Source organism: Dromiciops gliroides, chromosome 4 (assembly GCF_019393635.1).
Source record: "Dromiciops gliroides isolate mDroGli1 chromosome 4, mDroGli1.pri, whole genome shotgun sequence".
Lineage (NCBI taxonomy): Eukaryota > Metazoa > Chordata > Mammalia > Microbiotheria > Microbiotheriidae > Dromiciops > Dromiciops gliroides.
The window spans coordinates 360,341,041-360,357,039 of NC_057864.1; the positions used below are offsets into that span (position 1 = coordinate 360,341,041).

Genomic DNA, 15,999 nt, shown 5'->3' on the forward strand with positions numbered 1-15,999 from the left:
CCTGTTGCTCTCACTTTAATATTTCTCTAAGAATATATCACATACCTCCAGTTTCCATTGTAATTAAAAAGTCTTTTCTTAATGTTAGCTGACAAAATTAGATAAGTATTAAATTAGGTAGGTGGTTTTCACTTTGCTGTCAGCATCACTGCCTTTCACTTATCAAAAGATGCTTCATAAACCATTTGTATTCAGATGTTTGCAGTGGAAACTGTTCTTTTATATAAACTGCTGTCACTTAGGAAAATATAAATGATCTCAAGTTAATGCCAGTGATGTGGAAGAAATCGTTATCTCATTATCAAGGAGTGACAGTGAGTAAAGGAACAACTTTAACATGACCCATAAATAAAGTAAAAGTCACTTAGTTTCCCCAGTATCATTACAGATTTATTTAGGTTAGCATCATTGAGTCTTTGATTGTCCTTGTCCCAAATGATGCCTTTTTGGGACAAATCATCTGTTCTTTACAAATAGCCATCTTTTAATTTGAAAATTATCCTTGGGACTTGTCAGTAATGTTATGATTTTATGACAAAATGAACAAACATCATTGGTTTTTTGTTTGTTTTTGTAGTAGAGAACTTACCAGAAAGATGGGATTTTAACTTTAGTGAGGATTATATTAGACAAATAGTTTCAAATGCTAATTATATAAAGCAGACTAAATAGGTGCAGCTACCTGCTATCTAGGCATTTTCAGTATTTAATAAGTGAGTTGAGTAAATAGATTTCATTCTCAGATTATGATCTGAACCTTAAAGTGGAGGCAGTTCCTTCATGGAATTTATAGTCTGGTAAAATATTTAATTTTCAAAGCAATTTATACAGGGCTAAATAAGATAATGTTGATAAAAATCTAGCACCTTAAACAGTTGACCAATAACTTACCAAGTGCCTACAGTATACTCTGCTTGGCACAGAGAAATACAGTAATGAAACAGCATATAGTTCCTACTTCACCGTATTCATTGTCTATAGGAATGGTACTAAGATAAATACAAAGGTAATCGTTATGTAGGATGTACTGTAAGAAGTATCTGAAAGGGGTCTGAATAGAATGGATTTATAAGAGGTTTGAGGAAGGAGAGATTACTATAAGGAGGGGGACTCATAGAAGTCATTGTGGAGGAGGTGGTACCTGGACTGGGCTTTGAAAGAGGGTGTGTGTGTGTGTGTGTGGGGGGGCTTTCAAAGGTATTGAGTCAGGAAAGGTCAGAATGGGATTGGACAATAGTGAGTAGTTTGGCTAGAACAGAGTCCATGACTAGGATTGATCTGTGATAAGCCTAGAAGGGAAAATTGTAGCCCAGTTGTGGGAGGGGCTTGAATGGCAAAACAAATCAATAGGCAGTGGATATGTATTTAATTTTTTTTTTAAAGTATGGGAGTAACATGGTTAGATGTTTATGTTAGGAATATTACTCTGGTGGTGGCTAGAATAAATTGAAGAGGGGATAGGCAGGTCTTAAAGAGATCAGTTGGGAAGCTGTTGCAGTAGTTCAGACTAGATTTAATATGCACTTTAACCTAGTCTGGTTATATTATAAGCCTAAAGGAGGCATTATATTCAGTTACTGTCTAGAGTATTACCATCCTTCTAGTTACCTAGGTTTACAACCTAGCTGTTATTTTTTTTATGCTCTGTTCTCTCTCCTTCCCCCATATCTAATCAGTGGTCAATTCCATACTTTTTTTTTCTTAATACAAACATGCATGTAACAAGCTCCCCCGATTCTTTCCTGTATCTCAATGACTGTCTCACTTCACCTACCCTCTTCTTACTACTAACTTATAACCATTCCACTTGTACCTTGACACCTTCCCCCCCCCCCCACCCTACCCCCAGTCTCCTCTGGGATCTTGCTTCATCAATCCTCCCCTATCTCAACCATTTTCAGTCTCTGATAGCTTCTCTCTCTGATTACAAAAATACTCAGCTCACTTTATCTTACAAGAAAACTTTGCTTGACCTAGTAACATCTCAAACTATCATCTTTTTTCTCCATTGCCAAATTTCTTGAATATGATGGAGACTCAATAAAAGATGAATAAAAGAATTGACTATGGTATTGTGACTTAGTGTAGCAGCACATGGTATTTGAGGAATAGTAATGGAAAAGATTTTAGCCAAAAAGTAACAGTTAAAAGTTTATGATAAAACACTGTTGAAATGGCCTACTTTTGATTTAAGACTCAGTGGGGAGGGGGAAATAACTTGGATGAGGCCCTAGATGGCTTGCTTATCAAATTTGTAGATTTTGTGAAGCTAGAAGGGATAGCTAGGATATTGGATGGCAAAGTCAGAATACAAAGAGCTATTAATTAACAGGCTAGAACAAGGGCCAAATCAGATATTTAATAGGGATAAATGTAAAGTATCACACTTGGATTCAAAAAATTAACTTTACAAGTATAGGATGGGAGGAGTATAGCTAGATAATGATTCCTGCCAAAAGAAAATTGGGGAAGAGGTGGACTAACAAGCTATACACTCAATATATGAGTCAACAGTGATACATGGCAGTGCCTAAACCTCTATAAGGATACTTTAAGAGGCATAGTGTCCAGAAAAAGGAAAGGAATGATTCCTCTATGGCCTAGCTCCATTTGGAGGATTATATTCAGTTCTAGGTGCCAGAAAGGCCTAAGAACATAAGCTTGATTGTGACTAAGATGGTTAAGAGTACTGGAACCCATATGATAGAATAGGGATTCTTCACCAAAGGTCTGGGAACTTTTTTTTTTCAGGGCAATGAGGGTTAAGTGACTTGCACACAGTAAGTGTCAAGTGCCTGAGGCTGGATTTGAACTCAGGTCCTCCTGAATCCAGGGCCAGTGCTTTACTGTGCCACCTAGCTACTCCTTGGGAACTTAAAAAAAAGGTATTTTGATAATTGTATTTAAATTGTGTTTAAATTGATTGGTTTCCTTTGTCATCCTATGTATTACATGTATATATGTCTATATATCTATATATCTATCTATGTATCTATGCACATACCCACATATATGTACACATACCTACCCACACATGTATGCATGCCTATACACACATATGTTTATATTCCACTTCTGTGAATACACACACACACACACACACACACACACACACATTATTCTGAGGACTCCATAGTCTTCCCCAGATGGCCAAAGGAATCTTTTATAAAAAAGGAAAAGAACTCCTGCTATAAGAGGATTGGTTGAAAGAACTGGGGATATCTAGCCTGGAGAAAAGAATACTTCATGGGAGTAGGAGGGAGACATGATAAATCTTAAGGTATTTAAGGCATTGTCATGTGGAATAGGGATTTCTTTTGGGGGGGGCAGATTATAAAACTTATGTAAGGGGTGGAAGTTGTTATGGTAGATTTTAGACTTCTTGTAAGCAAAAAGATTTCTAGCAATGATTGCTGTTTAGAAGTGGAATTCATTACCTCAGTAGTCAATGTATTTCCTGTTGGAATTCTCCAGGCAGGGTACCGATGATCAACTTGTCCATGGTGAGTCATAAGCATTCAGTCAAGTATTGGTTGGACCAGAGAATCTCTCTGGTATCTTCCAACTTTTAGTTTCTTGATGCTAAAATGTTGGTGATATCCTGAGAAAATGGAGAGGGATCAAGAGATAGATAGTCCTGGTGAGATGACTTAGGAGGCATGGTGTGGGAGAAAGGGAAAGACAAGAGATTATGGTTTTAGAGGGAATTTTAAGAATTGAAGTTCTTGGAGGTAGTACTCTTCCAAATAATGGTAACTTACAAAGCATGACCTCCCAACTAAGCATGTGGCTGAAGTAAGACTTGTATGGGTTTCCCAGGAGGAGAGTTCCTGATTAGTGTTGGCAGGAGAAGAGTCCAAAATGACAGTGGAGAATAAGGAGGATAAAAAGGTTGCTGACCCCAACCAGTTTGTTTGTGGAGTGAGTTGGTGTGAGAAGGAATTAAAAAAGGAGTGGTCAATTGTGGAGAGAGTGGTAAAGGGCTGTGAGGTCCTCAGGAAAAAGTCAGGTTTAATGTAATGGAAACAGGTTGCAGCATAAGAGAAGGAGACTGAGGGTAAAGAGGAGTCTATATTTGAATGGAAGTTCCAAGGGGACGAAGTAGAAGTGAAGTCAAAAGGAAATAAGTACTAGGGAGAGTTAGGGCTGAGTTAGATAGAGATTGGTTTATGTGGGGACTAGGTTTTATAAAGCCATTGTGTATATCATATATACTCATTTGTTTCTTGCTTGATTAAATAATGCCACTTGTTTATGAAGAAGGATATAGAGGGTGTGGAGTGGAAATATGGCCAATAGCTACAGAGTCCAAAATTTTCCATTTTGTAACTCACTTAATTTCAGTATTATAAAATCAAAATTAGATGGAACCATTCTCTAAATTTAGAGTTCTCAAAGTTTTTCAGCCAGTGACTCATGATTTAACTTCATTCTCTTCTAATAGACAACAGCAAGTTGGCAGAATTACCGTACTGTCCAGAACTATAGAAACACCTTTGTTTCTCTGAGGACAAAGTGATGAGGGGGTTGGTAGTAGGCTTTGAGAACAAACATTATTTATTTAAATTTTTTGCAGGGCGATGTGGGTTAAGTGACTTGCCCAGGGTCACACAGCTAGTAAGTGTCAAGTGTCTGAGACTGGATTTGAACTCAGGTACTCCTGAATCCAGGGCTGGTGCTTTATCCACTGCGCCACCTAGCCGCCCCCAACAAATATTATTTTAAAAGGGTTATTTGGTTTTATTCTTTGTTTTCTCTTGCTCTAGCCTCCACTGCCACAAGACCTATCTCTAATTCTCAGAAATTTATGATCCTTAGGTTGAGAAATGCATCTATATACTCATCCTCAAGCAAGAACCAATTAACTTCAGTAGCCCTGGGTTAAGTGCATATTTTGAATGTGTATACACAAAATATTCCATGAGGTTTCTTTTAATTTGGAATTTATGAACCTTTACATTAATATTGCATTGTGGAATGAGTGTGAATGCTTTGGGAATTGAGGTCAGTTGGTTGTTTTTTTTTTTTTTTTTTTGGTGGGGCAATGGGGGTTAAGTGACTTGCCCAGGGTCACACAGCTAGTAAGTGTCTGAGGCCTGATTTGAACTCAGGTACTCCTGAATCCAGGGCCGGTGCTTTATCCACTGCGCCACCTAGCCGCCCCCGAGGTCAGTTGTTTTTAATGCCTTTTATCCCTTATTTTGGACTTCCATTTTACTCTTTGATGGATAGTTATGTATATAAACAGTTGAGGATTCATTCGTATGTAAGGTCCATCCTTTGTTCTTGTTTTAAAGTTGGTCTTGGTTGCTCTTGGTTGATCATAGATGGTGATTAGTAGAATGTGAAATCTCTTGCAACTGCTGTATTTATGTATCTACATTTAAGAAATGAGCTGGTATGAACAATGACTAGCCCTTCTAATGGGGAAAAGATTGTTTGGATCATCTTTATGTTGAATAACTACATGGTTGGATATCTAACAGCAGTGGGACCCAAGAGCACCTGATCCTTAGCTCTTAGGCCCCAGGATATGTGGTCACTTCTGGTTTAAACTGTTGTAACCTGTGGAGTAAGGGAGCACAAAGAAGGAATTCTCTGGTCTTAGCCAGCAGAGGGCAGTGGTACACATAAAAGTATGGGAAACTTCATTTCTACTTTAGAGATTGTGCTTCACTTCTCTATATGGATTATGTTTAGAATTAGCAGTATTGATGGGGTAGGAAATTGACTTGGTGGAGATAGGATTGTGTTAACAGGATCCTGTCTGAAAGTTTAGGTCTAAGGTTTTTTTGCTGTTTAGTAGATTTTAAAACTTATTTTGATTTGAATGCCCATCTTTTCTAAACAATCTTTTGTTTAAAAAAATTAACATTATGATCATAGGCTCTAGGGTCATCTAGTTCAGCACTCTAATTTTTCAGATTAGCAAACTGAGACCCAGAGAGATGAAATTATTTACCTAAGGTTACCTAGGTCATACTCAAAGTCTAGTGCTCTTTACAGGACACCATTTAGCTATTATTTTGTAGAAATTAAAATTGACTGTTATTCAGTTGTGTTGGTTTTGTTGACTCCAAAGTGGCTTATTTCCCATAATATGTAAAATTACCTACCAATTTTCATGGTTAAGATATTTTCATTTCATTATGGAGTAATTGTGGGGAGCATAATTTTTTCTTTAGAAGCATTTATCCTAGGTATAATGTGTCTGATTCACTACCTTTGTTCATAACTGGAATTATCTTGATTCTTATCTCTCCTTTATACCCAGTCAGATACCAATTCTTGTTGATTTCTTGTTCATCACACATTAATCCTCTTCTCTCTATTCCCAGTGTTCTGTCCTAGTAAAAGCCCTCATTACCCTATGTTCTGACTGTCTTACATGGCTTCGGAAGATTTTCTCACCTCTCTGCTCTCCCTTCTCCCCTACTCCCCTACTCCCCGTCTTTCTTATGCAAGTTTTCCTATGCCAGAAACCTTATGCAAGATTGGGTTATGTCATGCCTCTGTTCAAAAATCTTCAGTGATTCTCTGTCATCTAATAAATATTTTTTTGCCTGACATTATAGGCCTCCACAATCTAGAACCAGCCTTTCTTTACAGATTTGGTTCATATTGCTTTCCTCCAGGTGCTCTCTATTCTTGCCAAACTACTACTCTTTGTCCCAGAAATATACACTATATTCTACTGCCTGCATGCTTTTCATTATGCTCTTTCCTATGCCTGTAGTTCTTTCCCTATCTCTCCCTTTACCTGTTGAATTCCTACCCATAAAGTCCAGTTCAGCTTCTCTAAGAACAATCTGATGAACCCCTCCCATCAGTCATATAGCACTTTATATTATACTTCTCTAATGCATTTATCATGTAACATGTATGATAGTTATCTGTGTTTGTGTCTTATCCTCTTTTTCTTCTCCTTTGTCAGCTTTTTTTTCCCCCCTCAGGGTGGGTTTGGATTAATTTCAGGAATTACCAGTGTGGAAACTCCTTCCACCAATGCAAGTTAGCATGTAGTCTGCAATTATGGGTGCACAGTGCATTCAGGAAGTGAATCCAAGTATTTTTGAATTTATCCACTATGCCTTTTGCTTCTCTGCTCTGAGAACAGAGTTTAAGTTCAATGAATTGTCTTTTTCACTGCTCTGCCCACCTCTATTCAGCTAGTACTTAAAGGATCCAGGTGTGCAACAACAAACCAGGCCAGATGTAATCTTTTTCCATATCCCTTCCTTTCTTAGTAATTAGTCTTTAGTTTTCTGGGTATCTTTATTTTTCCTCCACTTTTCTTTCTCACTGAAAATTGGTGACCCTAAGGAAAAAGAAGCTATTTTGAATGAAGGCTATGTAATATTGAGATAGTATTGTAGTTTAGGTTGTAGGCAGTTTCATGAATATTAAATAAATTGGAGAAGCAAGATACAGAATCCAAGCAAACAGCTATCCTGAGTCAAGGAGAAAGAGATAAGAGATTGTGTTGTATGAAGGTCCTCCTTCTCTTTAAAGGAAACACTTTTGTCTTTGAGATGTTTAACCGATGAGAGTTGAAACAAAGTCACAGACATACTTGATCAGAATGGACAGGGAATGTGAATAGAGAAGAGTCATTACAGGCGTTGAAAGATATGTAGAGTTGAATATCAACATCTTAAGTGTTTACTCTGGCATTAACAGAAGATAAGAGTAGATAGAGAGGAGCAAAAGATTGAGAATTGAAATTATCTGAAGTGAGGCACTATAAATTCTTACTGTCATAAATAGTTTCTTAGGGTGTGTGTGTGTGTGTGTGTGTGTGTGTGTGTGTGTGTGTGTGTAAAGAGTACTAGACTTGAAATCAGGAGAGAGGGGTTAATTTTGCCAAGGATTAGTTTCCTGATCTGGTAAATGGGGATAACAACATTGTCTACTTCACAGGGTTGTTGTTAAAAGAAAGAATTTTGTAAACCTTAGAGCACCATAAATTTTAGAGTTTATAAGCTATTCATATGGAATGGCACATATGTATGTAATGTGACATTACCATTTACTTTTTTGTTTGTTTTGTTTTGTTTTTTTTAACGTGGGCAATGAGGGTCAAGTGACTTGCCCAGGGTCACACAGCTAGTAAGTGTCATGTGTCTGAGGCCGGATTTGAACTCAGGTCCTCCTGAATCCAAGGTCAGTGCTTTATCCACTGCGCCACGTAGCTGCCCCGACATTACCATTTACATGCAACTTAATGTTTTTTCCTATCTTGTTCAGCAGCACCCCTCCCCCTTCTCTATCCCTTCAGTATAAACATATTATGTTCTAGTGCACAAATTTTAAGACATTGTAAGGAGATCTTGGGACATAAACTATACATAGGAGGCAAGTTATAGTATGGGGGCAGCTAGGTGGTAAAGTGGATAAAGCACTGGCCCTGGATTCAGGAGGACCTGAGTTCAAATCCAGCCTCAAACACTTAACATTTACTACCTGGACAAGTCACTTAGCCCGTTGAAATACTTTTGTATTCTTAGAGACTTCCCTATTTTACCTTTAGTCTCTGGTTCCTCCTACAGCCATGACCCTTGAAGTTACTGCCCTTACTTGAAATTCATCTTATTTGGAAAACTACATTATTTCTCTTAGGCTTTTTTTTTAGCCTTGAAGGAGTGTTTTTTTTTTTTTAACTTAAATCCTCATCTCTTCAGGTTCAGGTAGAAATTGTTCAATTTTTAATCAATCAGTTGATGCATTATGGTGGTCCTGGCCTACAGAAATTCCTTGACTAGACATTTCTTTCTTCTGGGCACTCTTATATTTCAATTAAGATAAGCCTTTAATACTTGTATTTATTAATTGTCTTTTAAGGTAGTTGTCAGTAGTGATATCTGAAATAACACATTCTCAGGGAACAAAACTGCTTTCCACAAAGTTGGCCGGGATGCATTGGGGCTGGGAAAAATTTCCATCTTGTTAGTCCTGGGACAATGGTAGTAGTGGATGAGAAAAATGGGGCAGTAGGTGTTTTTTTTTTTTTTCCATTCAAATCAGGTTGTAGGGCTAGTCACTTGAGAGTTAGGGAGATATTACTTGGATTTCTTCCTTCCTCAATGGAGTTTGGGAAGTTGTAGCCTGCTTAGTATATAAGAGAAGAGAAGACTTATAGAGAACAGGCATTGTCTTTTATTTTTTTTGTATCGCAGCACTAGTACAGTGCCTGGCACATAGTAGGTGCTTAAAAATTTGTACTGATTGACTGTCAGCTGAAGCATGGCATCTTAGAGAAATATTACTTAGGAGGTAGCTTGGTATAGTGGATAGTATTAGACATGGAGCCAGGAAGAACTGGGTTTGAATCTTACCTTAGATACTTACCAGCTATATGACTCTAGGCAAGTTATTTAATCTCTGTCAGATTCATTCTTCTCATCAGGAAAATGGGGATAATAATAGCTCCTAGGTCGTAGGCATGTTGTGAGGATCAAATGAGATCATATATCTAAAGCTCTTTGTAAAACATAAAACTCTGTATAATGTTAGAACACAACTCCATATTTGGTACATTACATCTGTATTTAACAAGTATTTGCAACCACAGAGTATATGCTTGGCATGAATCCTTTTACACACACTGGCTTTATTATTCTGGACAAGTCATGTGTAACTGCTCATTGTTTTAGGCAACTTTACAAGACTAGAAATTGCAGAAAAGATACCAACCTGCATTGATTGACAGGGGGGAGTTTCCTTACCAGGGAGGTTCCCAAACCAGTGAAATCACAGGTCCATGGGTTCTTATCCATTTTATTGTATTTATGAGCTAGTTTTGCCTTCCAGTTTTGAGGTGACCCCATGCAGGTCCCTCTGCCATACTTCTCAGCCATCTCAACCTCTCCTCCCCTTATGCCTCAGTTAGTCCTATTTATTTTGGTGAGAAGAAGAGAAAAATCAGTTAAATATTTATATATTGAGTGGGTACCAGGTGGCTAAGAACAAACTCACCTTTCTTGGATTGTATTTTCCCAGAAATTGTTGACTCTTTCCTATTTTCATTATGCTTTTGTATTGTTGACTGAAAATTTGATAAACTTCTACATAAAAATTTGATAAACTTCTACATAAACTTCTAAGATAAACTGTGTTATCTTTTTTTTTTTTTTTATTAGTGAGGCAATTGGGATTAAGTGACTTGCCCAAGGTCACACAGCTAGTAAGTGTTAAGTGTCTGAGGCCGGATTTGAACTCAGGTACTCCTGATTCCAGGGCCAGTGCTTTATCCACTGCGCCACCTAGCTGCCCCTAAACTGTGTTATCTTAAAATTCAAGTAGCTTTCTGTTAATGCTTAATGCAATAGTGAAGCTAGACATATCTATGAAATATGTATTGCACAATTTGGATAACTTAGTTGTGACTAAAATAGTTCCTAGGAAAACATGGGGGCCAACAGTATAAAAAACAAAATTTCATATTAGCTAAAGCTTCTGGGTATTTATAAATGCTAGCAATGAAATAGGATAAAGATGTTAATTTCTCATGAAATAAGCAAAATTAGGAAAACATTCTGACAGCTGGTATGTTCTAGATGCATTTGTATTTTGGTATTAAAGATTGAGAGGTTAGGTTTCTGCTTTCTTGTTGATTCTCTTTATATGGAAAGCACATTAATTCATGTGTATATCAATATAAATCTGTTTAAGTAGGTAGTAAGACCCTCTTTCTAAATGTACCCCTGGTCCTGCCTCCAATTTTTATATGGTTGATCAATAGATTCATACAAGAGTAGGTCTAGTTGAAAAGTAGTTGATTTAGCAACATTGTTCACTGTCACGTATATCTTAACCTGGGCAAACTAGGTGGCACAGTAGAGTATCAAGTCTAGAGTCAGGAAGACTCATCTTCTTGAGTTCAAATCTGGCTTCAGACGCTTACTAGCTCTGTGACCCTGGGCAATCCTTGTTTACCTCAGTTTCCAAAACTAAAATGAACTAGAGAAGAAATGGCAAACCGCTTCAGTATTTCTGCTAAGAAACCCCAAATGGGGTCATGAAGAGTTGGACACGACTGAATGACTAAACAACAATATATCTCATCCTGGCAAACCATCTCTCAGTAGTCTAGCCTACTTAATCATTTTAAAATGGCACCACTCACTGCTGTAGTATATCATCCACTTTAATACCTGAATATGGGGGTAACACAAAGATTGGATATTACACAAATTGTACTTGTTGGATATTACACAGATGCAACCCTTTGTGACTATTCTTCTTTGGTTTCATCTTTCACTTTGCATCTCTAGTACCTGGCACGTGGTGGTGTGACACTTGATAAATTCTTATTGATTGATTTGTGCAGAAGCATTATTAGGACACAATTCTTTTATGCCTATTTTATTTATATTCATGTTCTGAAATTATGTTCTGGAATGGGAGAATAACAGTTTGCTTAATAGAGTTCTTCTATGTTATATATAAACAATTTAATGAACAATATTTTTTTATTCTATCTTCCCATCCACCAGGACCAGGACCAGTATTCTCACCTGTTAGATAATCAATTTCTGCCATACAAAGGTCTTAATTCATTTCGTGAAAAGTATTTCAGTGGAGTAACAAAAAGAATTGCCAAGGAAGAAAAATCTATCCAGGAGTGAAAATTAAGTTTACAACCAATGAACTAAGAATGAAGATTTGGGGTTTGAGGAAAAGAGACATCTGGATATTCATGAATGATCCAGAGAACATGCACTGTTTTAAACTTTTTAAAAATAGAAAAACGAACTACAAAGTAAATTGAACAATTCTTTTGAAAGTGGGTTTATGGAAGATTTTTTGTATGTCTTTTGCAAACCTTATTTAATTTATATTTGTATTTTCAAGTATTAATGAAGATTGACTTTGAAGTTATATTTTTTTACCATTAACTTGCAAAAAGAAATAGTGCTATTGGTATTTTAGTATTTGGTAGTTGGAGTCACCTGTATATTTTAGGACCTGTTGGAGTTGATCAGGAATTATTTCTTTAGTAGGGTTGTCTAGCTGTTTAGTTTTTATTTGTAACAAATATGTATTGCAACCAATAAAACTTATGCAGCTTCTTAAAAGATCATGTAACATATTCAATGTTTTTTTGTCATTTTCTTGGTGAATTTTTCTTATTCTTCTGGTAGTGATAATAAAAACCCTAGGACCTGTTAAAACTGAAAAAGGCTCTCAAACTGTCTGAAGCCTGTTCACATCTGAAGCTCATCTGTACTTTGAATTTGCTCTCACATTCCTAAACCTTGACTTTTGGTAAAGACAACTGCCCACAATTTTTGGTTCAGCAACTGATACTTAAAGCACAGTAACAACAACAACAACAACAACAAAATGCCATAATGGTCCCTTAGTGGTATTAAGTCTAATCAATGCTCTTTGAAATCTAAGCTTTATTTTTCTTGAAGGGGAAACTTTGCTGAATCCACATTGTGTCATGAAAGTATCTCATTGGGAAACCACTAACCCCATTAATTCAGGATGTTAATGGCTTTCCTTGCCTTTGGTGGTCAAATGTACCTCAGCAGGGTGGTGGTAAAGTGGAGTCTTTCAATCCATCTAGATGCTGTTGGATTTAAAAGGTTTTTTGTTTGTTTGTTTGCTTGTTTAATGTTAACTTTGGTAATTGTGGTCACACATTAATGGGTGGGTGATCATTACTTTCCAGAGACCAGTGTGACCCATGCAGAAGGCTCCCTGTTTCAGTGGAATCTTCCCTTCTTCCTCTCCCGCTATGGTTCTGAATCTCAGCAGGAAGGTCTCAAAAATTTCAGTGATTGTTTTGTTTGGGCTTCTGGATGTGATTTGTGGTACACTGGGGGAAAATCTAAAAGTATCCAACAGTGATTTATTTTCAGTATTTCTATTATAAACTGCTGCATTTTATCTTTTTAAAAATTGGAGGTTATTTAGGAGTAAATCTGAATTTTTGTAACTGGCAAAATTTGGAATCGAGAGACTTTAACCTAGTGATTTTTTTTTCCCCTTTGCAAACAAAAATTAGTCTTAGTTTAAAAATTTGCAGCATTTAAAAATGAATCTGAACTTTGTCATCATTTAAAACAACAGCAAAATAAGAGCCATATAGCATAAATGGACTTCAGATTACACATCATCCTACTAATTGAGCTAAAATCAGTCATTTAAAAGTCTATTAAATTCTGAGTCCACAGAAGCTTTATGGAGTTTATTTGGAGTTTTGTCAACAGGACCACCCTTAAACTCCTACTTTGTCACTGGCATAGGAGCCAATCATTGGAATACATAATTTAGCCTATTATATATTTCATAATATTTTGTAGCAGTTACAACAGATCACTTCAAAGAGTATTGTTTCAACTTTATGTGTAGATGCTGGCTCATTTCTTTATATATTTAGCAGCAGGAATATCACCTAGCCAGTTAACTAAACACGAATCCACTTAACAGCCCTGGAGTTCTGTTATTCAAAATATGGTCTGTAAGGGTTCCCCAGGTGGTCTCTGGACCAGTGTCTTTAATGTTTATAATATGACAAAAAGTCTGTAGTTTTGTTTCTGGTATAAATTAATTTATTTAACATATAATAAAAACCAGACCACCTGAGTGATGTTTCATCAAAGGTAATAACACCCTTGTTAATTCTGGTGAGCATTTTTTGTGTGTCTGGTGGCAAGCAGGAGGAATCAGTAGAGTAGGTGGTCTTGAGAGTCTTTTGCCCAAGTAACCAGCAGACACAAAAAGCTCAAGAACTTTTTGCTGCTAGGTTTTCTCAGAAGCTTCCCACCCTGGGTGTGACCTACCATTAGGCCAACCTACCCAGGACAAGTCTTTTAAAGACAGGGATTTAGTAATATGACATTTTGCAAGCTTTGGGAGGTAAGGCCATCTTATCATAGTTTCCTTGTTAAGGAAATGTGCACAGGAAATGTGCACTCATAAAGTTGGCCATTCTCTATACACTTGAGAGGAGTGGATATTACAACCAAAAAGAATCTTATTCCAAGCTTTGTGCTTGGAGGGAAAGTACAGCCCGAGGTAGCATAATTGGATTCATTAAAGTGAACGTGTTTATATTATTGGGTGAAAAATATGCTTTAAAAGTCTCTAAGCACATGCTTTATGGAGACGTGGAAATAGCTTTTGACTCATGTGTTTTTATACCCTTATTAAAATGTAAATGAAAGAAGCAAGGATGTTATTTTTAAAATCCAGGAAATAAGACTTTAAGATAGAGTGATCTGGTTGCCAGTGTGAGCAGTCAACTGAGAGAACTGGAGAGAACTGCTGGCTATTCCAGAACTCAGCATCCTATCTATTGCCTGCCCAAATTGGGGTAAGCTGTCCTCTGTGCTAAGAATGCACTTCCTCCTTATTTTGTCTCTTACAGTCTTAGAGACTCAGCCTTATCTCCTTACCTCCAGAAATTTCTTCCATGGTGAAGATTGGCAACACATTTGTAACTTATGGTTTCAGACAGTCATCTGTGACACCGAGAGGTTAGATAGCTTTCCTAGGATCATATAATTGTGTGTCTCAAGCAGGACTTAAACTAAGGTCCTTCTGACTAAAACCAGCCCTCTAGATAGTACTCCATTGCTGTTTCTGTCTTAGTGAATTGCTATATTCAAAAAAATTCAGCACCCACAGGCTTGCCTTTTGGTGATAAACCTTTCCAAAGTTAAATAGTGTTGTCTTTGTTTGGCAGACACGAAGCCTTTCCCATTTGGTAGGATTTAATCTCCAAGCTGCCCTCCAAGATGAAATTTAGGAGGACTTTTCACATAGACATTTTTTTTTTTAAGTGAGGCAATTGGGGTTAAGTGACTTGCCCAGGGTCACACAGCCAGTAAGTGTTAAGTGTCTGAGGCTGGATTTGAACTCAGGTACTCCTGACTCTAGGGCCAGTGCTCTATCCACTGAGCCACCTAGCTGCCCCTCACATAGACATTTAATTAGTTGGCTGAATTAATTTCTGACCTGAAGATGATGTGGTGGCAGCAGCCTCCTATTAGCTATAACCTCTGCCTCTTCTTGTCTGATAATGGATAGATGCTAGGGAGAGCTGGGGACCTGATTTCCTTTATTATTGGTGTCAGGACAAGTATCTTGGGTCATCATGGAATATGAGAGTAGGGTAATTCTCTAACAAATTAGTAAGAGCAAATCATGCAAAGTATTCTCAGGAGCATCGTTTCCTCTGGATCATAGGAAGAATAGAACTGGAAGAGACCTCTCTAACCATCTTGTCCAACCCCTTCATTTTAAAGATCAGGAAACTAAGGTGCAGAGCAGTTAAGTGACTTGCTCAACATTGTTGAGGTATTAAGTATTTGAGGATAGATTTGAACCAGGTCCCCCCAAAGGAGGACTCTCCCCTTTAAACTTCTCCACTGCCATTTTTTTCCTGTCATTTGTCAAGGGATGTAGTTTTTTTTCCCAACCCCCTGCTTCCCTTTACTCCACCCCCCCTTCTCAAAAAACCCACAACCCAATCCTTTAATCCATGATGTGTGTGTGTGTGTATATATATATATATATATATATATATATATATATATATATATATATATATATATATATATATATATATCTGGACACAATAAACTTAAGCTAAGGGTGTTTGCACTTCATTAAAACATTTTAGATCTTCCTTAATACCAGAGTGGCCTGGGAACAGAAGGTCTAGAGTGTTAAGTTTTGCAGTAGAAGGATAAACACATTTCTAGCCACAGACTCTCAGATGCAGCACATTCCTGTCCACACTGGGGTGAAATAACTCAGGAAGGAGCCTGACCCTCTTCTCTCGGCAGGGGGTCTTCATGAAGATGCCCATCTGTTTCACCAAGCTGGGTGAGCCAACTGACATTCTGGTGTAACTGAGGCCAACGTGGTATTTGGCTCTGATTCCTGCATCAGGAAGCTATCGGTGACAAGGCCTTAGGGGATAGAAGTTAAACTGTCTCAGCCATCTCTTAGATAACCTGGGCCCCAGATCAAAATCTGCCT

General features: G+C 37.4%; 1 protein-coding gene across 6 annotated transcripts in view; it reads left to right on the forward strand.

The window, feature by feature from the left end:
• Positions 1 to 12,091, forward strand: part of TRMT11 (tRNA methyltransferase 11 homolog) — a 64,958-nt gene extending 52,867 nt beyond the window's left edge. For all 6 annotated transcript variants that reach the window (XM_043999616.1, XM_043999617.1, XM_043999621.1 and 3 more), the window contains one exon: positions 11,496 to 12,091. In XM_043999616.1, the coding sequence (XP_043855551.1) occupies positions 11,496 to 11,627 (132 nt within the window). In that variant the 3' untranslated portion in view covers positions 11,628 to 12,091. The remainder of the gene's footprint in view (positions 1 to 11,495) is intronic.
• The last annotated feature ends 3,908 nt before the right edge of the window (positions 12,092 to 15,999 follow it).